We start from the raw sequence: 25,414 nt of genomic DNA on the forward strand, positions 1-25,414 counted from the left end.
CTGTCTTTCTGAGGGAGGCCCAAGGGGGCTTCTGCCTCACAGTCATCAGGGAAGGTGCAGGCAGAGAAATACTTTTGAGGGATAGACCCTAGAGGGAGGAATCAGTAGACAGGGAGTTAGCCGGGCATGGCAGTGCACACCTGTAGTCCCAGCTACTCAGGAGGCTGAGGCGGGGGGATTGCTTGAGCCCAGGAGTTTGAGGTTACAGTAAGCTGAGATGGTACCACTGCACCCCAGCCTGGGCAACAGAACAAAACCTCAACTCTTAAAAAAAAAAAAAAAAAAAAAGGAATAGAAAGAGTGATGGTGAGAACCACAGGGCACCATGTACCATGGTAGAAACTGCACAGAATTTGGAGCCAAGAAGACTTGGGTTCAAGTCTCAAATGCCTCGGTGATGCTGGGGCCTTGGAAAGATCTATTAACCACCACTCCCTGCCCCCACCAGCCTCAAATGCCTGATCTGTAAAATGAGGACAATCAAAGTATCTGCCTCTACAACAAATGCATTTTTCAACTAGAAAGCACCACGAAGATTATTATTGTTGACACCTGTGACCTGAGACGTGCCAGACAATGCATTTGTCCTTTAGTGGTCAGAGCCGATAACCAGGTGGCTGCACAGATTAAGCAGCAGACATCTGTGCAGCCTTCTAACTGCCCAGGAAAGAGGTAAACCTGGGGCCACCCCTAACTCAGACTCACCCACTGTTAATATTTTGCCCCATTTGCTCTATCATCCACTCCTTACCCCCAACAAAAATTTCCCCCACATCACACAACTTAACTACTTAAGAGCAAATAACTTCAGTGTGTATTTCCAAGAATAAGTGTATCCTTTAAGTACCAGAATAGTCGGGCTTTTTTTTTTTCGACAGAGTTTCACTCTTGTTGCCTGGGCTGGAGTAGTGCAATGGGGCGGTCTCGTCTCACTGCAACCTCCGCCTCCTGGGTTCAAGCAATTATCCTGCCTCTGTCTCCTGAGTAGCTGAGATTACAGGCATGCACCACCATGCCCGGCTAATTTTGTATTTTTAGTAGAGATGAGGTTTCTCCATGTTGGTCAGGCTGGTCTCGAACTCCGGACCTCAGGTGATCCACTCACTCTGGCATCCCAAAGTGCTGGGATTACAGGCATAAGCCACTGCGCCCAGCCCAAGGTTGTGCAGTTTTTATTGGTCCAAACCAATTTCTGAGTTGAGTTCTACAGTTTGCATGCCCCTGACCCCGGCAATCCTAGTTCAAGGGCACCAGACTTCTGCAGCCACTGAATGCAGTTAGGACTCAGAAGTCATGTCTTCACTCCGCCTCACAGCTGTGTAGATGTACAGAAGAGGAACTCACATTTATTGGGCATTTACAATGTGCCAGTAAATGTGGCGCTACTACTTGCTAAACCCTTTCCATCAATTAACTCACGTAATAGTCACATTTAACCCCATTTTACTGGTGAGGAAGTAAGGCTTAAAGAGAGTAGGTAACCTGCCAAGGTTAGGGAGCTGTACATGGTGAAGCTGAATTGGGGTTTAGGTAGTCTGACTCCAAAGTCCACACACTTGGCTACCGTCTCTTTACACATGCTGTCACCCACATCAAAAGCTCTTTTCATACATTTTTCTGCATGATGAAGTTGCCTAGTTGTGCTTTGGGCTTCAACAAAAACCAGCCCTGCTGCCCAGGCCGGTATCCCAAAGAGTGTGAGGAGGCTGAATGAGAGAGAGAAGTGATCCAGCACAACTCACAACTCAGTACAAGCAAAAGACAATCCAAGGTTACCACAGCTGCTAATGTTTTCCTTAAGTCCTCCTGTACATCCTGTTTGGAGATGTAGGGCCCAGAGAGGCTGAAAAGCCAACAAGGAGTCTCCCCACACTCCTCTGTCACCTAAGACTTAACAGGGGGATCTGGCATTCCTCTGCTGGTACACATTCCTGTTTAGAACACAAAGCAATAAACATGATGCATCTGGCCAAAGTATTGATTTGAAACGAAGATATGAGAAAGGATTCCATAATGAATTAAATAGAGGGTAAAGTCTCAATTTTAGTCTGTCAATGAATTTTTGGACAGAACCAACATTTAATGGCACTTCTTGCATCCCGTCTCCTAGGTGAGTTGGCCTTCATTCTCTTCTGCCATTAGACCTACGGCTGAAAAGTCTGAGAAGCCTGGATATGAGGAACAATATGTCCAGGCCTCTCCCTTGAACTTTGAAGAAGCTCAGGTAACGCAGTATACACCTTTTTTTTTTTCCTTTTCTTTTCTTTCTTTTTTTTTTTTTCGGACATTGTTTCACTCTTGCCGCCCAGGCTGGAGTACAATGGTGCAATCTCAGCTCACTATAACCTCTGCCTCCTGGGTTCAAGTGATTCTCCTACCTCAGCCTCCCGAGTAGCTGGGATTACAGCCACACACCACCACACCTGGCTAATTTTTGTATTTTTAATAGAGATGCTGTTTCACTACATTGGCCAAGCTGGTCTTGAACTCCTGACCTCAGGAGATCTGCCCACCTCGGCCTCCCGAAGTGCTGGGATTACAAGTGTGAGCCACTGTGCCCAGCCCAGTATACAACTTTAGAGAAGTCACTTTAACCCTCTGAGCCCAAATTCCCACACTAAAAAAATGCCATAATTACGGGACAAACCAGAGAATGTTCGTGAAATACTCTGTAAACGATAAAACATTAACTCAAAATATTTCTCATTTCAGAATTGAAAAGCAAATGTTTTGACAGCCATTTAAAAACAACCGGCAAATACAACCATATTCCTCTGTGTTTTTCCCTCTGCCAATATTTACTTAAGACACCTGCCAGTTTACTGAGATGCTGCTGTCTTACACTGAGCAAAGAGATTCAAACCTGTGCTGTGCTGTCCACTGAAGATAGAAAACAAGAGCAGGCTCTTCACTGAATCGCCAAATATTCCACATATTGAGGCTGAAAAGCCAACAAGCAGTCTTCCTGCAGTCCTCTGTCACCTCAGACTTAACAGGGGGTAAACTGGCATCTCCCTGCCTCTGCACATGTTTCTGTTTAAAGTGCTGTCTTAATCTTTTTCCAAAGTTCTCAATTTATGAAGCACCAAATTTACTCCCATAGACATCAAAAGAGAATAGAGGCTGGGCGCGGTGGCTCACGCCTGTAATCCCAGCACTTCGAGAGGCCAAGGAGGGGGATTACTTGAGGTCAGGAGTTTGAGATCAGCCTGGCCAACATGGTGAAACCCCGTCTCTCCTAAAGATACAAAAATTAGCCAGACATGGTGGAGATGTGGTACAAATTATGGCTCCTAATCCTTCCTTTTGCTTTCTAAACAACACTCACTGTTTTTCCTTTCCCACAGAACCTAACGTTTAAATCTGTGAACCCGCTTTTACCCTTGAAAACACAACCAGGAAGAGAAATATAAAGCATGGGATTTTGCCAGAACTTGCCAGGCTGGGAGAACCTTTCTTAACCTTCAACGAGGGGGTTCCGAATTTCTATTTTAACATATATGTAAGCTGCTAGTTTGCCAGAAATTCTTTGTGGGCCTATTACCCCCAGTTTTGAAATAAAGTTTCTGGGACTGCTATTCCCAGCAACACCTCGATAAGAAAGATGACAAATAAGGCTGGGCATGGTGGCTCATGCCTGTAATCCCAGCACTTTGGGAAGCCAGGGTGGGTGGATAGCCTGAGGTCAGGAGTTCGAGACCAGCCTGACCAACATGTGAAACCCCGTGTCTACTAAATTACCCGGGCATGGTGGTGGACGCCTGTAATCCCAGCTACGAGGGAGGCAGAGGTTGCAGTGAGCCGAGATCACACCATTGCACTCCAGCCTGGGCAACAAGAATGAAACTCCATCTGAAAAAAAAAATGGCTGGGCACAGGGGCTGACGTCTGTAATCCCAGCACTTTGGGAGGACAAGGCAAGGGGATTGCCTGAGGTTAGGAGTTTGAGACCAGCTTGGCTAACATGGTGAAACCCCATCTGCACTAAAAATACAAAAAATAGCCGGGCGTGGTGGCACACGCTACTCGGGAGGCTGAGGTAGAAGAATCACTTGAACCCGGGAGACAGGGGTTGCAGTGAGCCGAAATCCCGCCACTACACTCCACCCTGGGTGACAGAGCAAGACTCTGTCACAAAAAAAAAAAAAAGGAAGATGACAAATAAGTGAATCAACAGGTTTGACATTCTACAAGATAAATTTCACTACCATGAAGTTCAACATTTATCTAGGGAGGAAAATATAGAAGACAGGACAGACTCCTTCATAGGGGTGGCCCAGAAGACTGTCAGTTGGGTGAGGGCATAATTAAGGGCAGCCTCCTGAGCCATCCAGTATTCACCAGCTTTCCTAAAGGCCTTCTAGGCCTGGTGTCTACAAGATCCCCACCTGAACATCTGCCACATTTGTTTCATCCTTCACTCTCCAACTCCCTTTAATTTCAGACTAAAACATGGGTTGCTGAATACAAAACACACACCCTCGATACTTGGCATTATCTCCAGAGGCAACCTTCTGAAGGACTCATGCCTGGTCCCCACTCCCTGCCTCAGAGGGCCAGGTTCTTAACTGCCCACTCCCAGCCTCCTGGAGCCCTTAGCCCTACCTGGGTGCCCTGCTCCTTCCTGCTGCCCGGGGGGCATGGATATAGGTGCTTGTGCTCTATGGTGTCTTGGAGTGGGGTATGGTGGTGGCAATTCCTAGCATATGAGGTAAATGCACTGATACTCACATTTAAAACATTATATTCTACAAAATAGAAGTAACTATAAAATTTATGCTAATAATTTAAACTTAATGTTTCTTTATGTAGAATGACATTAAATAGCCAAAAAAAAAAATTTTTTTTTGAGACAGAGTTTTACTCTCGTTGCCTAGGCTGGAGTGCAATGGTGTAATCTTGGCTCACTGCAATCTCCACCTCCTGGGTTCAAGTGTTCCTGCTGGCTCAGCCTTCCAAGTATGTGGGATTACAGATGCCCACCACCATGCCCGTAAATAGCAATTTTTAAAAAAATGACAAGTCAAGGGAAAAACTACAGAATAACAAAATTTTATATTTTAGCATCTTTTTTTTTTTTTGAGACGGAATTCTCATTCTGTCACCCAGGCTGGAGTGCAATGGCATGAGCTCAGTTCACAGCAACCTCTGCTTCCCAGGCTCAAGCGATCCTCCCACCTCAGCCTCCCTAGTAGCTGGGACTACAGCCATGCGCCATCACACCCGGCTAAGTTTTGTATTTTTTGTAAAGATGTGGTTTTACCATGTTGCTCAGGCTAGTCTCAAACTCCCGAGCTCAAGCAATCCTCCTGCTTTGGCCACTCAAAGTGCTGCGATTACCGGTGTGAACCACCAAAGCCGGCCTAAAGATATTCAGTTGGTGCAAAAGTAATTGCAGTTTTTACCATCAAAAGTAATGGCACTAACCACAATTACATTTGCGCCAAGCTAATACTTTTTCCTTCTTTTTGAATAAGGAGCCTTGCATTTTCATTTTACATTTAGGCTCTGCAGATTATGTAGCCAGTCCTGCCACTAGGACGTGCTTCAGGTCTTAGGGGAGGGGAAAGTTAGCCTTATTGAAAGCCTCAAAAGTGACTTTCCCAGAGTCTAGCTGTCCTCACTTAGAGACAGGTACCCACAAAGAGACAGTACCTACACAGGGTGGCTCCACACAACCCCAAAGCTAAAACTGAGAAACTTGAAGCTAGAAAGGGTCTTGTGCAGCAATTAGCTGGTTCCTGCCAGTACCCTTGTGCCAAGTCACAGAGGATGCCAAGGGCCCAGCAGCCAGAGAAGGAAGATAGCCTAGTCCAGTAGCCAATAGGTATCCCAGTCCCAGAGGCAGAGCAATGAGGATATGAGATGAAGACGCAGAGGAGGCCATTGAGCTTCCACTGGCCAGCTTTGAGCATTGTTCTCAACAGCAACTGACTGTATCCAAGAAGCCTGGGTCTAGGCACCAGCCTTGACAGGCCTGTTCATGGCTGTTGAGCTTCTTTCACCTTGCTCATTCTCCTCCATCCCATTCTCCTTCCCAGTAAGGAGTTTTCCAATACCTGTAATACCTAGAAAACTCATTAGGTCTCTTTAAAACACTGCTTGCTCAAGATATACCAAGTGCCTACTCAGCTCCCAGCCCTGGGCTGGGTGCCTAAGTCTCAGAAGTGGAGAATAAGATGCCTGCCTTCAAGGAACAGCCTTGGCACAGGCAAGGTGGCTGAGCCCCTCTTCTCTGCCATCTCCTCATTGCCTACGACCTACTGAACATCTGCTGTAGGGGGAACACAATTCATAAGGTTCCATGAAACCACTGAAGAGCAGCCCAGTGTAATACTCTAACTCCCATGGTCTCTTCCAGAAACTTCTCCCTCATAGGTCCCACGTTTTAAAAAGCTGTGCCTGCCAAATTGTATTTACTAATAATCAATGTCTTCAATTTCTTACTAATCAGAGACATGTACCACAACTAATCAGCATAGGAGACCAAGGGATACTGCCCTTCCAAAGTACCTCAGTCCCTAGAAAAAGCAAAGATGGGGTCTGGCCCCATGAGCCTTGGGGAAGCCTAACTAAGAGCAATGGCATATGGGCATGCATCTCCTTCAAGATCCATGGCCTGGGGTGAGAGCCACCACTACTACTGTGGCTATCACACGAGGGACTGAAGACCTATATTCTAGTCCCAGCTCTAACACTTCAGCAAAATCACTGAACCTTCATGGACCTGAGTTTCTTCATCTGAAGAATGGGGATGATTCCTCCCTTCCTGCCTCCAGGGGCTGTTACAAAGATCAAATAAGAAAAGACACAAGAAAAAAACCATCTGCTCTAGGAATGTCCAGGATTACTGCAAGATTCTATGTCTGTAAAACAGAACTAGTAATAGTTGCTACCTCATCAAACTATTGTGAGAATTAAATCAATGATAGTTACAGAACAGTTCCTACCATTTTTCAAAGACTCGAAAAGATTAGGCTGTTACATAATTATTACTACTATTATTGCTACTTCTGTTAATGACACTATTATCACAATTACTATTATACCTTGCTACCCAGCTGAGGGAGTCATAGTAGAGAAGTGCTAGAGTACAAGAAGTCATTTATTTATTTATTTATTTATTTATTTATTTATTTATTTAGAGACAGGGTCTCACTCTGTCGTCCAGGCTGGAGTACAGTATCACAATCATAGCTCATGGTAACCTAAGACTCCTGGGCTCAAGCAATCCTCACACTTAAGCCTCTCAAGTTGCTAGGATTACAGGAGCATACCACCGTTAATTTTTTCATTTTTTGTACAGATGAGGTCTCTCTGTGTTGCCCAGGCTGATCCTAAACTCCTGGCCTCAAGTGATCCCCTCGCCTCTGCCTCCCAAAGTGCTGGAATTGCAGGCATGAGCCACTATACCCAGCCAAAAAAATCTTTTTAAAGGGGTTATCAACATCCCTTAGTCTAGAACTGGGAGAACCAGCAGTAGATTTCTTATATATTTTGTCCCTCATTAATGCAAAACTGAACAAAAAGTACAGAAATCAAAACTAAAATTCACCTGCCAAAGCTCAAGCTTTTCTGCTTCAAGAAAGGGACTCTGAGGCTAGGTGCGGTGACTCATGCCTGTAATCCCAGCACTTTGGGAGGCTGAGGCAGGCGGATCACTTGAGGTCAGGAGTTTGAGACTAGCCTGGCCAACATGGTGAAACCCCGTCTCTACTAAAAATGCAAAAATTAGCCAGTCATGGTGGTGCACACCTGTAGTCCCAGCTACTTTGGGGGTGGCCGAGGCATGAGACTCACTGGAACCCAAGAGGCAGAGGTTGCAGTGAGCTAAGATCATGCCACTGCACTCCAGCCTGGGCGACAGAGCAATGCTGTCTTTAAAAAAAAAAAAAGAAAGAAAGAAAGAAAAGAAATGGACTCTGGAGAGTATTAAAACATTTGCTGGCCAGTCATGGTGGCCTGCATCTGTAGTTCCAGCTACTTGGGAGGCTGAAGTGAGAGGATCACTTGGCCCCAGGAGTTCAAGGCTGCAGTGAGCTATGACTGCACCACTGTACTCCAGACTAGGAGACAGAGGAGGATTCTGTTTCTTACAATTTTTTCAAAAATTAAAATTTTTTAATCTGCTAAATATGAGGAACAACTGAATATATCCTGTAAAAACTCACACAACTTTCCTGTGCAAGGATCCATTAGGAAAAATAAAATCAGCCGTATCAATGCTTTGTCCCTCTCACTCTATGAGCCAGTTAGAGGAGGCTCCTGCCCTCAACACAAAAATCAAACATTCAGAAATGCTCACAGCAAAGCTAAGAAATCAGACAACAGTAAAACATTTTTTTATGTGGGGGGTGGGGGATGAGGGAAAGAACAATTACTTCCAAAACCCTTAAGTCTCTCAAAAAATTGTCACAGAAGGAGGTCCGAAGTACAATCATCTGCCACAGGGCCCTGCCTTTGAGGGTAGGGAACACTGTCACACATTGCTTTCCCTAGGCCTGGAAGAGCCAAGGCCCTGGGGGCACAGGAGCTCACTGTAGGAAAATCATTAGGGACCTCACAGACAAGTTACCACAGAAGAGTCAGCAAAGGTGTGGAAGGCTGTGCTCCAGCCTCCACAGTCCCACACATGGCCTCACACACCCAGTCCAAGGCTGCACCTGGTACTTTGGGACATTTGCAGCCCTTCCTCCTGTCAAATGAATGATGGGCCCTGCCCCTGGGTGAGGCCAGTGAGATGCAAGCCATGGATCCCATCCCTCTCACCTTCTTAGAAAAACACTGCTCCAGCAACTGCCCGGTCTCTTTCCTGCAGCATCGACTTCTCCCTCTCCATGGGCTCATTCCCATCAAAACAAAACATGCTGTACAATCTTCCACTAAAAAAAAGAAAGGAAAACCCTCCCTCAAGCCCACATCCTCTCCAGTTACCAGCTAATGTCTCAACTCCACTTTGCAACAAAACTACCTGGAAGATTTGCCTAACTGACTCCCTGTCTTCACCACGTATTTTATCTTCCACCTACTCCAGTCAGCTTTTGTCCTTTAAGACTTCTGTGACCATGCATTCTCTTGGGGTTTCTCCCACCTTCTCAGTCCTTTTCAGTCTCCTTGCTGGCTTCACCTCTCTCCCCTCTAAACACTGCTTTGACCACCCAAAGGCTCAGAACATTGGTCTTCTGTCTGTACTCTCTTCCGAGGGGATTTCACCTAATTCCATGGTCTCGAATAACATCTATTATGCCCAGTGGGTCTCTTCCATCCTCTCGCCACCAAGCTTCAGATCACACTCTCTGACATACTCATATCTCAAATGTAAGATGGCAAAACAAGATCTCATGATTCTCCTCCACCCCAAACCGGCTCTTCCCATCTCAACAATATGAATGCTATCCACTCAGGTGCTCGAGCCCTGAGGAGTCATCTTTGCCTCTTCTCTTTCTCTCACAGACTTTATTCAGTCCATCATGAAGGCATGAAGAGCCTACTTCCTAAACATAGCCTGAATGTGACCATTACTGTGCTACCACCCTCAGGCAAGCCACTGCTAACTCCTGCATGGACAAGGGCAACAGCCTCAGCTGCTCTCCTGCCTCCCCCTGCAGTGGCCACCTACAATCCAATCTCCTCACAGTGATCGTTCTAAAAACACAAACCAAATCATGCCACTTCCCTGCTTAAAACCCTCCAACGACCTTTCACTGGACTTAGAATAAAGTAAGAAAATTCCTCACCCTGGCTCACAAAGCTTTGCGGCACTTACCTCTCTCCTACCTGTGACCTCCCCTCATGCCACTTTCTCCCTTGTGCACCACATTCCAGCTACTTGGCCTTCCTGCTCCTTAAACTCCAAGCTCTTTTCTGCCTTAAGCCCTTGCCCTGGCTGTTCGCTCTTCCCGAAATGCCTTGCCAACTCATCATCACATGATGTCTCCTTCTTGTCATTCAAATTTTACTTTAAACGTTGCCTATTCAGAAACACCATCCCGATCTCCCAGTACAACCAAGCCACCCAGTCACTCCACATCACATCACCTTATTTTAACTTTCTGCACAGTAGTAACCACAATCTGATATTATTATTCGTGTTTTTTACTTATCTTCTACTCCCTTCCCTCTACTATTAGATTGCAAGTTCCATGAGCACCTCGTCTGTTTTTTGTTCCCAATGCCTAGAACAACGTGTGAACGTGTGGCACACAGGAAAATTGTAATAATATCAACTGATGCAGTTATGAGCCAGAGAGGCCCACTGATAGCAAGATTCTGATGGCCCCAGCCAACTCAACTTCACACACACATATACGAGGCAGGGCAACAGAACCGCAGCAAGGCCCTATCCTCAGGTCTGTAAATGTCACCCATTAGTATTTTCAACTATTGTGCAAGAACCCAAACAGAAAAGGAGGTTCCGGGGTTTTCTTGAAATAAGCCGCTTTACTCCTAACAGTAGTAGTTCTGACTCACATTCGCCGAAGTACACCCAGTACTAGTCAGACCACCATCCAGACCTTTGGCGAGTTGATTCATTCAGTGAACAAACATTTACCGAGTGCCTACTCTCTGTCGGGCACTGGGGCAAGAGGTCAAAAGCAGTTTCTGGCCTCCCGGACCTCAGCAGGCAGAAGGAAACACGCTGCAACACAGGCTCCCGCCGGAGTGGGAAAGCAAAACCTGTACTGGCATAGGAGCCTGACCCGCGCCTTCACTTACTGCGCCCCAATCAGACATGGACTGATCCTACAGACCCAGGGTAACCTGGCTGGTGCCCCAACGCTCCGGGGTTTTTGCGGAAAAGTTGCCCCTGGACTAACCCAGGCAGGAGCAAGAGCCCAGTTCAGCTCCGGCCGAAGAGACGCGGAGCGCTCGAGGAACGTCATTGGTTGACCAGTTCCCCTCCCTCCCCGCAGGCCCGCGCAGTGGATGGAGGCCGGGGGCGAGGTTCCGACTCTCCACGACCATCCCAGAGACTGTGGCCGGAGAAGGGGGTCCTCCTAAACGAGATTCCCCTAGTCTCTCCCTCTCCCCACTCCAACCCCGCAGGAGGCCCACACCAGGACAGAACTCCTCGTTCTACTCCCCCCACCCGAGCCCATCCCGGTCCCGGCACCCGCCTCTCCCGGCGGGGCGCCGTCCGAGACCCCAGAGGGCAGGCGTGCTCAGCACTCACCCCAGCACCCGAATCCAGCCGGATTGCAAGGTCCAGGGCGCAGAGTCTGCGGCCCCTTCCCCGCTCCGCCCAGGTCCCCACCGTAGATGCGGCCCCCACCGCCTCCCTCTCTGAGGCCGCCAAACAACTCGGGCACACAAAACCCTGAGTGCGGCCGCGGCGCAGCGCGCGCCAACGAGCCCGGGCCGGCGGGAGCAGAGGGAGGGCTGGGCGCCCGGCGGGAACCTGGAGGGACCCTCGCGGCACAGGTGCGAGCGCGGCTGCCCCACTCACTCACTCGATGAAGTAGCTGGCGCCCTCCTCCGTGAAGCCCTCCTCCCAGCCGCGGGGCAGGTCTGCGGAAACGCCAGAAAAGTCCAGTCAAACTTGGGCAGCCGCGGCGCGCCCCCCCCCCCACCCGCCGGCCCGGCGCCCACCTGAGCGGATCATGTGGCCCGAGTTGACTGGCTCCCCGGTGCGCGGGTGCAGCCAGGTCGTGCGGCGGAGCTGGTCACTGCGGGCAGAGAGGTGCACCTGTTAGCGCCGCCACAGCCCATGGGGCGCCCGCCCTGCCCCCGCTCAGCGCCCCTACCCCCGCGCCCCCACCCGCGTCCCCGCGTCGCACTTGATGAAGAAGACGCGGCCGTCCCGGCACACCCCGTAGGACCAGTGCTCAGGTAAAGTGTCCCGCCCGACCGTCGCCGCCGCCATGTTCGCCGAGCGCGGAGCCGCCGCGGGGTGGGGGGGAGGGGGCGGGGGCGCGGGCGGGGTTGGAGGCGGTGGCGGGGGCTCGGCCTGCGCGTGGCCCGGCGGTGTCGCGGGGCGCTCCAGGCAGGCGCGGGCTCCTCGGGGAGCGACTGCCTGGCCCGGTCCTGGCTACCGGAGTTCGCCGCCTCACGGGCCGGCCCAGCGCGGTGCCCGCGGCCTTTGTCCTCACGCCTTCCCCGCCCCCAGCCTGCTGGTGCCGGCGCTCCCCTTTGCCCCCGAGGCCAGGAGACCCGGGCTGCGCGGGGGGCCGCTGGCGGGCGCGCCTGGCAGCTTCGGGGCGCACGGTTGGACCCGACCAACTCCGAAAACGGCGCGCACCCGAACGCTCAGTAAACCCCCGCCGACCCGCACCACAGAACTTCCCGACCCGGGAACTCCGCTCGTATGTGAACCGAGTTAACACTCAGGTTCCTGCCATATTCCCAGCCTCCGTCTCTTCCCCTGTAAGGTTAATCGAGTCTCCACGGGATTGTTGTGTAGATTAAATGAAGTAACAATCGCATAAAGTGCTTAACTGGACCCTGGCACGTAGTAGGTGATCTATCAATGGCAGGCCAAGCACGATTTCATTTTCCCAAGTTTTCAGCTAGGATGTGAAACAGGAGGGAGCAGGGTTACCCCCACACACTCCTGAGGTTGCAGGGTTTGCAGGCTCTTGCCTTCAGGTCCTGTTAAGTAACAGAGTGAAGGGGTGTTGAGGGCTCGGCAGCACGTCCATCTCTGGAAGAGCGGCGGCCAGGCGGGGCCTCTAGTGGGGCCTTGCAAAGCTCTTTGCAGTGGCAGTACCCTCTCATATTCGGGTCTTTACTGCTATCTTATCTCCTCGGGGAGCCCTCCCTGAGCCCTCTGCAAAGAAAATCCTTTCCCTTCTTCCCTCGCTATTTCATTACTGGTTTGCATTTAATTGATGTTCTTATTTGTGTTTGTCTTGTTTGTTGTATATTAGTTCCAACATGTCAGCGGGATGAGAGAAGGGGCTTTGATCTACCTCATACACTGCCTTGTCTCCAATGCCTGGAACAGCGCCTGACTCATGTATGCATTATGCATTCAATAACTGCAGGATGGGGTGGGGCGCAGTGGCTCACACCTGTAATCCCATCACTCTGGGAGGTCGAGGCGGGTGAATCACTTGAGGTCAGGGGTTCTAGTCCAGGTTGGCCAACATGGTGAAACCCCGTCTCTACCAAAAAAATACAAAAGCTAGCGGGGCGTGGGGGCGGGCGCCTGTAATCCCAGCTACTCAGGAGACTGAGGCTGGAAAATCGCTTGAACCAGGGAGGCAGTGGTTGCAGTGAGCCGAGATCGTGCCGCTGCACTGCAGCCTGGGCAACAGCGAGACTCTGTCTCAAAAAAAAAAAAAAAAAAAAAAAAAAAAAAAAAAAAAAAAAAACCTGCAGGATAAGTGAATGAAACATACTCCACACTCAGACTCCCGGCCACATACACACACACACACACACACACACTGAGCAAAGATAGCTGTGGTCAGGCCCAGCCTTCCAGGGACATAGGCTCTGATTGATGGGAAGAGGCGCACCTGAAAGTGAGACTGTATGCAATGTGAGCCCTAGTTATTCAGAAAGGTGCCCGGACAGGTGGAATTAGGCTGGACCCTGAAGGACTGGTTAGGTTTGACTGGGAAAAGAGCACTCCAGAGGGGAGGGATGGGAGAGCATGTACATAATTTTGGGAGGGGTGTGAGATGTTGAGGAGACCATAAAGGGGCCCTTCCTTGAGAACAGACAGTGGTGTTGGGGAAGGAGGCATTTATGAGTTAGAAGAGGGAGCTGTTTGTGGAGGACGAGGGACACCTGTCTGAGGGAGCCTCCTGCCTCTGAGGAGGTTGTTGAGCAAATGAAAATAGGAAAGTGGTGTGTTTTGCTAGCTAAACATTGATTTTAAATAATAAATGGGCAAAGGATATGAACACACAGTTAATAGAAAAGTAATACAGATAGCTTTTAAGCAAATGAAAAGATACTGAGCCACCTCATAATAGGAGAACTAAAACTTAAGATTAGGGTGAAATACTATTTTTTTAGATGTCAGATTGGAAAAGATATACAGATTAGAAAAGATATTGGCTGGGCATGGTGGCTCACACCTGTAATCCCAGCACTTTGGGAGGCCAAGGTGGATGGATCGCTTGAGATCAGGAGTTCGAGACCAACCTGGCCAACATGGTGAAACCTTGTCTCTACTAAAAACACAAAAATAACTGGGTGTGGTGGCGCATGCCTGTAATCCCAGCTACTCGGGAGGCTGAGGCAGGAGAATCACTTGAACCCAGGAGGTGGAGGTTTCAGTGAGCTGAGATCACTGCACTCCAGCCTGGGCCACAGAGTGAGACTCTGTCTCAAAGAAGAGAGAAAGAAAACATATTGTAGAGAAAGACATTCTTGTTCATTGTTGATGGGACTTTAAAATGTTTGAGCCTCTTTGAAGGCAATTTGGCACAGCTATTCCAACCTGAATGTCTTTGACCTAGCAATTTCATGTCAGAAATCTATCCTACATTAGTGCTCACATGGGGCACAAATTCCAGTGTTCTATTCACTGCAGCATTGTCAGTAATTACAAAGAACTGGAGATAACCTTAATGTCTATCAAAAAGGAACGGTTGATTAAACTGGCACATTCCTCAACAACAACAACAACAAAAGAATGCTATGCAGCTGTTAAAAAGCATGAGCCAGATCCTTACGTACTGATATAGAATGGTCTTTAAGATATTATATGGGCCAGATGCAGTGCCTCATGCCTGTAATCCCAGTAATTTGGGAGGCTGAGACATGAGGATGGCTTGAGTCTAGGAATTCAAGACCAGCCTGGGCAACATGGCAAAACCCCATCTCTACAAAAGATACATTAGCCAGGCATGGTGGCACATACCTATAGTTCCAGCTACTTGGGAGGCTGAGGTGGGAGGATCGCTTGAGCCCTGGAAGTTGAGGCTTGGTGAGCCATGATTGGGCCACTACACTGTATTCTGGGTGACAGAGCAAGACACCATCTCTAAATAAATAAATAAATAAAGTGAAAAGGCAGGCTGCAGTACTGTGCATGTGATATGCTACTGTTAATATACAGATATAGTCCCTACACTGTCAAGAATCAGGTAAAGTGATTGCCTCTGAGGAAGGAAACTCTAATAGGAATGGTAGGAGATTTACTTTACCTTGTTTCCACTTTCATACTGTTTGATCTTTTTATCATTTAAAGCATATACATATAGATACATAGAATAATACAGTTCATTAATAGGTCCAACAAGAGATACCCTGAAATTATCTCAGTAAGTGCCAAAATATGTAATCAATAAAACTCAGTGTGTATCACTGATTTTCAAAATTTTATGTTGGAAACTAAAATAAAAAATAATGACAAAAGAGTATGCAAAGAAACTACATTGCTAGTGGGATGTAAAATGATACAGCCACTCTGAAAAATAGTTTGGCAGTTTCTTTAAAAAGTAAACTTTTTTTTGAGCCAGTCTCATTCTGTCACCCAGGCTGGAGTGCAGTGGCACAATCTCAGCTCACTGTAACCTCTGTCTCCTGGGTTCAAGCAATTCTCCTGCCTCAGCCTCCCGAGTAGCTGGAATTACAGGTATTTGCCACCAAGCCCAGCTAATTTTTGTATTTTTAGCAGAGTCAGGGTTTCACTATGTTGGCCAGGCTGGTCTTGAATTTCTGACCTCAAATGATTCACCCACCTCAGCCTCCCAAAGTGCTGGGATTACAGGTGCAAGCCACTGTGCCTGGCCAAAAACTAAACACTTATCATATAACCCAGCATTCACACTCCTAGGCATTTATCCCAGCAAAAATGAAACGTTTTTTAAAAACTTGTACATAATTATTCACAGCAGCTTTACTTATAATAGGCAAAAACTGGAAATAAGCAAATGTCCTATGATAGGTAAATTGTTAAACAACTGTGATATATCTATAACATGGAATACAACTCAGTAATGAAAAGGAATTGATACATACCACTTGGACGGATCTCAAGACATTATGTTGAGAAATAAAAAAAGCCAATCTGAAAAGGTCTATAATGTTCTCAAAATACATTTTTTTTAAATGTAGAAATGGAGAACTGATTATTAGTGGTTGCCAGGAGTTAGGGATGGTGGTGGGGAGTGGGAGGATGTAACTATAAGGGAATAGCATGAGGGAGATCTTTGTAGTGATGAAATAATTCTATGTTTTTGTGGGGTTTTATGTTTTGTTTTGTTTTGTTTTTGAGACAGAGCCTCCTTCTGTCACCCAGACTAAAGTACAGTGATACAATCTCAGCTCACTGCAACCTCCACCACCAGGTTTAAACTATTCTCATGCCTCAGCTCCCCCAAGTAGCTGGGATTACAGGCACACACCACCACGCCTGGCTAATTTTTTTGTATTTTTAGTAGAGCCAGGGTTTCACCATGTTGGCCAGGCTGGTCTTGAATTCCTGGCATCAAGTGATCTGCTCTCCTTGGCCTCCCAAAGTACTGGAATTATAGGCATGAGCCACTGCACCTGACCATAATTCTTTATCTTGACTGCAATCATAGTTACACACAAATTGACACATAAAACAACAGAAGTATTTAAACACATTGTATCAATGTCAGTTTCCTGGTTTTGATATTGTTCTGTAGTTAAATAAGATGTAACCATTGGGGGAAACTGAGTGAAGGGTAAACAGAGACCTCTCTATTCATCTTTGCAAATTCCTGTGTCTATAATTATCTCAAAATTAAAAATTATTTTAAAATGTGTTAGAAAATTACAAATAACCAAATGTTTAATTTGAGAGTATCTCTCTTAGACAAACAGAAACATTCTTTAACAATGAAACATTAAAGACCAAAGATCATATGGCTAGTTATAGAACATAGACCAGACTCCAACCCTGTCCAGGGCCCTTTCTGACCTAATTATCTCAGGACAAAGCACCATCAACTGTGATAATAGGAGCTTTTTGTACAGAGGCTCTTTCCCTTGATTGGCCCTGGTGAAGGACTTTATTTTACACTAGATGCTCCTGATGTACATGGCACTAAGCCATCAACTTGAATGCAAAATAGTCCATCTTCAGAAATAAATCAAAATGTGATTCAGTCAACCAAACATGTGCCCAGGAATTTTCAGCTTCCAAGTAACCAATAGTTTGTTACTTTCCTTTACTCTCAAGGAGACAGCATGGCATGATGGAAGAACATGGCCTCTGGGGTCAAACAGATCTGGGTTGGACTGAGGTTGCTGCCCTCTCAGTAAACTCTGTGACCTTGGACACACCACATCTCCTTATTTATTGAACATCTGTTGGTAGTAGATACTACAACATTCTAGCACTTCAGTGGTCCATACACCATGGTCCCCACCCTAGGACGTTCTCAGGATTGTGGAGAAGTGGATGCTTTAAATGCTGGAAGACAAGAGCTGCTCTGGAGCAAGCAGGGTTGGGGGTGGAGGAACACTGCAGGTACCTGAAGATAGAACACAATCAATGACTCCAGCCTGAAGATAGAACACAATCAATGACTCCAGCCTGAAGATAGAACACTGAGCATAGTCCTTGATGCTAGCCCTTCTCCTTTCCCACATGCAATGGTGGTTGTAAAACTATCCCTATATATTTTATTTAAAAAAAATTTTTTTTGAGACAGTCTCACTGTGTTGCCAAGGTCAGAGTGCAGCAGCAAGATCATGGCTCATTGCAGCCTCGGCCTCCTAAGTTCAAGTGATTCTCCCACCTCAGCCTCCTGAGTAGCTGGGTCTACAGGTGGGTGTCACCATGTCCAGCTAATTTTTGTATTTGTTGAAGAGATGGGGTTTTGCCATGTTGCCCAGGCTGCTCTCAAATTCTTGAGCTCAAGCGATCTGCCCACCTCAGCCTTCTAAAGTTTTGGGATTATAGATGTTAGCCACTATGTGGGACCTCTAAAATTAATTATTATTATTATTTTTTTCAGACGGAGTTTCGCTCTTGTTGCCCAGGCTAGAGTGCAGTGGCATGATCTCGGCTCACTGCAACCTCTGCCCCCTGGATTCAAGCGATTCTCCTTCCTCAGCCTTCTGAGTAGCTGGGATTACAGGCATGTGCCACCATGCCAGGCTAATTTTGTATTTTTAGTAGAGATGGAGTTTCTCCACGTTGATCAGACTGGTCTTGAATTCCCGACCTCAGGTGATCCACCTTCCTCGGCCTCCCAAATTGCTGGGATTACAGGCATGAGCCACTGCGCCTGGCCAAAATTAATTTTTAAAAAGATAGATGAGAAAGAAAAATAAACCGATTTATAGTCCACTCAGTATGAATCATGAGGTCAACTTGTTCTCTGACCTGCTTCCTCATAGTTATTTGGTGTCTATTATTCTGGAATCACATAGACCCTGGACGATAGACCCTGGAATCATGTAGACCCTGGACTGTAATGTTTATAGACAACTTAAACATTACAAAATGTTAAGTTTTTTCTTTGAAATATTCCTTCAGGTCCTACATACTAATGAAACTACTGACTCAACTGGTCTGAAGGACCCCATGAAGAGCTGACTCACCAAAGAATGCAGTTTCCACATCCTGAGCTTTTCATCCCCCGTCCCCCCGCACCCCGTGCCCAACCAGTCAATGTCTTCAGTTTTCCAGCCCCTCACCCTCCACAATCCCCTTAAAAGCTCCAGCCCAAAACTCCACAGAATATATATTTGAGGGTCTCCTCCTGTCTCCTCACTTGTCGTCCTGCAATCATTAAACTTGTTCTCCACTACATCCCTGCTGTCTCAGTGTAATCGTTCTGTTACTACACAACAGACATACAAAGCTGTTGGTCCTAAAGCGGTAGGGAGCAGGCAGCATCCACACAAGATGTTCACGAACCCCAGAGCAGTGAAAGGACCCCACAAGTTCAGCTGAGGTTTCCTCACCCCTCACCCTTGTTCCCAGCACCATGCTGTTCTCTGTGCCTCTGACATAATCACCCTCTTCCTTTATATTTTCATTTAAAAACTTTCTCTTAAGCATCTACTTTGTGTCAGTCCTGTAGTAGGAGACAATGTAAGCAAAGAGAGATAGCAGGAAAATAAACTATTAGAGTTCTCGAGAAACAGAACCAATTGAGAGATTTATTATAAGGAATTGGCTCACGTGATTCTGGAAGCCGGTAAGACCTGCAGTAGGCATGCTAGAGACCCAGCAGAGCCAATGGTGCAATTCCTACCCTCAGGCCGGGGAAAAACCCTCACATCCCAGCTTGCAGGCAGTCAGGCAGGAGGAATTCCCTTTTATTTGGGAGAGGGTCAGCCTTTCATTTTATTCAGACTTTCAACTGATTGATGGGCCCCCCTCACATGCACACATTAGGGAGATCAATCTGCTTTACTTAGTCTATTGGTTTAAATGTTAAACTCGGCTGTGTGCATGCAGTGGCTCATGCCTGTAATACTAGCACTTTGGGAAGTGGAGGCAGGTAGATAGCTTGTGCTCAGGAGTTCAAGGCCAGCCTGGGCAATGTGGCAAAACCCTGTCTCCACAAAAACAAAACAAACAAAAAAAATTAGCTGGGCATGATGGCGTGTACCTGTAGTCCCAGCTACTTGGGAGGCTGAGGTGGGAGGATTGCCTGAGCCTGGGAGGTCGAGACTGCAGTGAGCTGAGATCATGCCTCTGCACTCCAGCCTGGGCAACAGAGTGAGACCTTGTCTCAAAAAAATAATGATTAAAAAATTGAAAAAATGTTAAACTCATTTAAAACTCCCTGACAGAAATGCCCAGGGTAATGTTTGACAAAATGCCTGAGTATCCCATGGCCTACTCATGTTGATACATAAAATTAACCATCACAGTAAGACACAGTCCTTTCCTCTTGGGGGTCTCTGGTATAGCGACAGGTAGCACCTTGCTGCTCTCAAACTAGAGAGGGCTTTTCAGGAAGAACAGAAGCCACCTGCCCATGAGCCTTCTGCCTTTTAGCTTCAGATGAGGACTGCTTGTCCCCGAAACCCCAGGCTTTCAGTTCCCAACCCCCCAGCTTGTTCACAGCTCTGCCAGCTCATGGGCTGCACCCCCTTTCCTTTTTGATTCAGCCAAGAAGCCCACTCTCCCTGACACTTTTTCTCTTTTTAGTTCTAACTTTAATTTTACAATCCATGGAACAGTTGCAAGTATAGTACAAAGAACTTTTTTGTAAACATTTGACACATAAGTTGTGCATATGATGCCTTATTACCACCTCCCTAACACTTTAAGATGTTTTTCCTACATATAAGGATATTCTCCTATGTGATCACAATACAAACACCGAAAGTCAAAATCAGAAACGAATGTTGCCATATTACTAAAATCTTATCTTCAAACCCTATTCAGTTTTCCCACTCAACCAAACAATGTCCTTTCCAGCATGAGGATTCAGTTCAGCATCATGGGATGCATTTAGTTGTATCTGCAGCCTTCATTCTGTAACAGTTCCTGATGTCTTTTGTTGGTTACTATAACACGGATACCTTTAGAGATCATAGGCCAGTTATATTGTTAAATGTCCCACATTTTGTGTTTGTCTGGTGTTTCCTTATGATTAGATTTAGTGTATGCATCTTTGGCAAAAATATCACATAAGGGATGTTGTATTCTTCTCATTGCACCCTATCAAGCAACACATGCCTTCAGGTTAGCCCATTCCTGATGATATTCACTTTGATCCTTGATTATGATGGCTCCTGTCAAGCCTCTCTACTATGAAGTTACTCATTTCCCTTTTGTACTTTTCGAAATAAATATTTTGCAAAGAGATACTTTAAAACTATGTAAATACTCCACATCTCATCAAATATTCAGTATATTCATTTATTTGTGTCTGCATATGCACACAGTTTTCTCTTATTCAGTGAGTTATAATCTGTTACTATGGGTATTTATTTTGATACACAAATTGTCCCAGATCTTGCCAGTGTGAGCCCTTGGAGCTGGTTGCTATGTTCATTTGATAATGTCACTATCATTCATTGAGTCCCTCCTTGCTTTCAGGTATAATAAGATGTTCCAGGCTTATCTTGCACTTTGCTGTAAATTCAGCCATTTCTCCAAGAAGCCTCAGTTTCTTTTATTGGAAAATGGTGTTCAAAAACCAAGATGTATGTGCTAAGTATGCTCATGCTATTAGGGTGTTGCTGTTTCCAGGCCTTCTCAGTGGGCAGAGCTCTACACACATTTATATATTTAATGATTTCTATATTTACATATAGATATATAGATAAATATTGAAAACTGTAAGTTCACACCAAGACCTCCAATTCTAATACAATACCCTAGTAACTTCTTCTCCAACAGTGAGAGACCTAGCTCTCATGATTCTTAATGTATTTACTCATTTGATCAATCACCCTGTATGTAGCCAGTCTTCCACTGGGTGCCTTCCTCATGCAGATGCCTTCCTTACCTTACTCAAGGCTCTGACATCCCACATCAACCACACTGCAGATCTTCCTCCATCCCCCGCAACCTTGGACCCCCTCCTTACTCTGTCCTTGTTCCAACTCCTGGTCTATGTCATCACACCCACCCCACAAATGCCTTCCTTGCCTTACCACTTTGATTGGGCAATTTCCTTATTCCACTGGAGCGCCAACACCTTAAGCAGAGCCATCCCTGTCAAGGGCACCCTCCCCACCTGCATTGCCTCCTTGGTACCCTCCTTTTGGCATAGGAAGCTCTTCTTCCTCTCCCTGTACTCCAACACACACACACACACACGCATGCACACACACACACTCACACATCCAACACATGCCTTGCTCACCCCCTCCAATGGCTCTTGGACTAATTTCTTCAACAGGGGAAGAAAAAAGTTAAGAGCCCCAAGCACTTCTTTTTTTGTTTTGTTTTGCTTTTGAGGCAGGGTCTTTCTCTGTCCCCTAGGCTGGAGTACAGTGGTGCCATATCAGCTCGCTGCAGCCTCCATCTCCTGGGCTCAAAGGATCCTTCTGCCTCAGTCTCCCATGTAGCTGGGACTACAGGCATATGCCACCACATCTGGCTAATTTTTGTTTTTTAAATTTTTTTAGTAGAGGCAAGGCCTTGCTATATAGCCCAGGCTGGTCTTGAACTCCTGAGTTCAAGTAATTCTCCCATCTTGGCCTCCCAAAGTGCTGGATTACAGGCTTGAGCCACAGTGCCCAACCCACTGCCCCCAACACTTCTTAACAGGCCATCCTATTGTTATTTCCCCTCCAATTGTCATATCACTAGCCAGACTCAGTCAGCTTCCCAGACCACAGGGAAATACAAATCCACACACCTGACACATTATAGAGGGGTTTTAAACTGAGGCAGCCCTAAAGTACTGCTGCACAGCTCAGAGTCCATGCAGCATGTGCCTTGTCACACTGCTTTGGCAACTCCAGATATCAAAGTCTTTGCCTTTTTTTCCAGAGCACTCAGACACATACCTAGGCCCATATCCCACAGCATCCACAACCCATCCTCAGAACACAATCCACAAGTCCTGGTCGTTGTTTTTCAATATATTGCAGAGCACATGAAAACACTTTACAGCATTTAAGGCAAAAAAAATAAAAATAAAAATAAAAGTCCCAAACACCTTTTCTTATAAACATGGTCCTGCTTTAGCAACAGGTCTCCATTATGAAGCAATTTGGATTTGGATATCCTATCAAGTTACTTAAAACTAAACTCTGCTATATAGTGTTTTACTTGGTATTTTTTGTGTGACCACAGTCTAGTATGATCAGAGAAGCCACACAGACATAAATTCTCAGTCCTGATTCCATCGATTATTAGACACGTACTTGCCTTGAACATCTGTAAGATGGGAGTGATGGTGTTTACCAGAAAGAGTTAGTGTAAGGATTCGACGAGAGAACTTACATTTGAGCCATCTGGAGAGAATGTTAGTTTTAGCACTAACGATCGTTATGTAATACTGCTGAGGAGGAAGGACTGACATCCTCCTGCTTGAGAATCTAATATATGTTGGGTATTTCCTATCCATTCATGAGCCTGAGAGTACTTGAGAAGTTTTGATCTTGGACACTGCTGTTCAGCTTTAAGGATGATGAGGAGGAAATGGAAAGAGTTCCCAAGGGACCAGTGTCAGCGGCAGATAGAAAAGGGCTGCCTGAGCCGGGCATGGTGGCTCACGCCTGTAATCCCAGCACTTTGGGAGGCCAAGGTGGGTGGATCACCTGAGGTCGGGAGTTTGAGACCAGCTTGACCGACATGGAGAAACCCCACTTCTACTAAAAATACAAAATTAGTCGGGTGTGGTAGTGCATGCCTGTTACCCCAGCTACTTGGGAGGCTGAGACAGGAGAATTGCTTGAACCCAGGAGGCAGAGGTTGCGGTACGCCAAGATCACGCCATTGCACTCCAGCCTGGACAACAAGAGTGAAACTCTGTCTCAAAAAAAGAAAAGAAAGAAAAGAAAAGGGCTGCCTGGGTCCCTGGGAAGACCCAGGTCCCCTCTGTGTCCTAGCTAACTCCTTAAGTGCACACAACCTCAGCAGACCACATAGGTGGCAGTGATAGCAAATGGTGAGGTGGGTGGGGGTGGGGGTCCTACAGCTCAGCTTCTCACCTGGGTAAAAAGGGAGAGATCAAAGATGCATAAACTTTTAAACTAGTACGGTTCTTAGAGATGGTCCTTGGGCTTCTTCTTCTTCTTCTTCTTCTCCTCCTCCTCCTCCTCCTCCTCCTCCTCCTCCTCCTCCTCCTCGAAGCTTCCGATCTTCTTCTCTCTCCGTCTTCCTCCTCCTTCAGATGCTCTTCTTCCTCCTCCTTCGTCTCCTCCTCCTCTCTACCCAGACTGCTGACTAATAAGATTCTCCCGGAATCTCTTCTCCAAATGATAAGGAGGATCTTTTCGTCTATAGTTTCGTATTTCTATTCTTTATTTCGGATTCTTCTTCTCTTCTTTTATTTCTTATTCCGTTCTCTTCCCTCCTCCTCCCCCCCTCCCTTACTCCTACCCTACTCCTCCTCCTCATCCTCCTCCTCCTCCTTCTCTTCTTCTTCTTCTCTTCTTCTTCTTTCTTCTTCTATTCTTCTTCTTCTTCTTCTTCTTCTTCTTCTTCCTTTCTTCTTCTTCTTTCTTTTTTCTTCTTTTTTTTTTTTTTTTTTTTTTTTCCGGAGTCTTGCTCTGTCACCAAGACTGGAACGAAGTGATGTGACCTTGGCTCACTGCAACCTCCACCTCCTGGGTTCAAACAATTCTCCTGCCTCAGCCTCCCGATTAGCTGGGACTACAGGTGCCTGCCACCACACCTGGCTAAATTTTGTATTTTTAGTAGAGACAGTGTTTCACCATGTTGCCCAGGCTGGTCTCAAACTCCCAACCTCAGGGGATCCACCTGCCTTGGCCTCCCAAAGTGCTGACATTGCAGATGTGAGCCAGCGCCCCTGGCTCTCTGTTTCTTCTTCTATAAAGTAAGGGGCTGGAGTATTTGTCTGAGGACCCAAAGGGACCTTTGGGACCCAGGGAGAACTGGAATCCATGGCTCTTGACCTCCAGCCCTAAGCAGTTCCCCCAGATCAAAGGTTCCCCTTTGGCTTGCCTGTCAGTCCTCTTTTAGAAATTGGCTGCATTTATAGGTGGAGAAACGGAGAAAGGGCAGAGCTGGCATCCTCAAAAGTAGAAAGCTCAGCGGGAGATCTGTGCCCTCCCTCTTGTGAAAACAAAGTCCTGTGCTTGTTTTTCCACATCTACTGTAAGACACTCAGGAGGATCCCCAGCCACTATGGATTCACCCTGGTGCCCAGGCCACAATGTGGCAGTCATCATGAAGAGATCCTCCACACACTTGTCATGGAGTGGGAGCACACGGCATCTCGTGAACTCTTCTAATAGGTAACTTGTGGCAGGTGGCAAGAGGCTGAGTTTAGGGAAGACAGCTAAGAAAGGAAGGAAGGAAATTCACAGTTACATAGCCCTATCTGTCAAGCTCAATCATCTCACTTCTCACTACTACCTAGAGGTAGGTTTTGTTTTACAGATGACGAAACTAAAGCTTAAAAAGTGAAGCAAAGGCTGGGTATGGTAACTGATGTCTGTAATGCCAGCCAAAGTGGAAGGAGTTCTCAACCTAGGAGCTCTCAACCAGCCTAAGCAACCTAGTGGGACCCTGTCTCTACAAAAATTTTTTAAAATGTTAGCTAGGCATAATGGCACATCCATTAGTCCCAGCTACTCAAGGGGCTGAAGCAGGGGGATCACTTGAGCCCAGGAGGTCAAGGTTGCAATAAGCTATGATGGTGCCACTGCACTTCATCCTGAGCAACAGGGTGAAACTGTCTCAAAATATATGTATATATATTCAATTTTAAAATATATATATTATATATGTATATAAAACTAAAATAAATAAACACATAAAGTGAAGTAAGGGCAGGTACAATGGCTTACGCCCATAATCCCAGCACTTTGAGAGGCTGAGGATGACAGATTACCTGAGGTCAGGAGTTCAAGACCAGCCTGGCCAACATGG

The 25,414-nt window shown here is 46.6% G+C and overlaps 1 protein-coding gene across 5 annotated transcripts in view; it reads right to left on the reverse strand.

Moving 5' to 3' along the window:
* PLEKHA7 (pleckstrin homology domain containing A7) overlaps positions 1-11,872 on the reverse strand; it is a 233,303-nt gene extending 221,431 nt beyond the window's left edge. For all 5 annotated transcript variants that reach the window (XM_030918966.1, XM_030918963.1, XM_030918968.1 and 2 more), the window contains exons 1-3: positions 11,778-11,872; positions 11,590-11,666; positions 11,451-11,508 (exon numbers count right to left, since the gene is read on the reverse strand). In XM_030918966.1, coding sequence (XP_030774826.1) covers positions 11,451-11,508; positions 11,590-11,666; positions 11,778-11,863 — 221 coding nt within the window. In that variant the 5' untranslated portion in view covers positions 11,864-11,872. The remainder of the gene's footprint in view (positions 1-11,450; positions 11,509-11,589; positions 11,667-11,777) is intronic.
* Between the last annotated feature and the right edge of the window lie 13,542 nt (positions 11,873-25,414).

The sequence above is a fragment of the Rhinopithecus roxellana genome, chromosome 15, assembly GCF_007565055.1.
Source record: "Rhinopithecus roxellana isolate Shanxi Qingling chromosome 15, ASM756505v1, whole genome shotgun sequence".
In the NCBI taxonomy this organism is placed as follows: Eukaryota; Metazoa; Chordata; class Mammalia; order Primates; family Cercopithecidae; genus Rhinopithecus; species Rhinopithecus roxellana.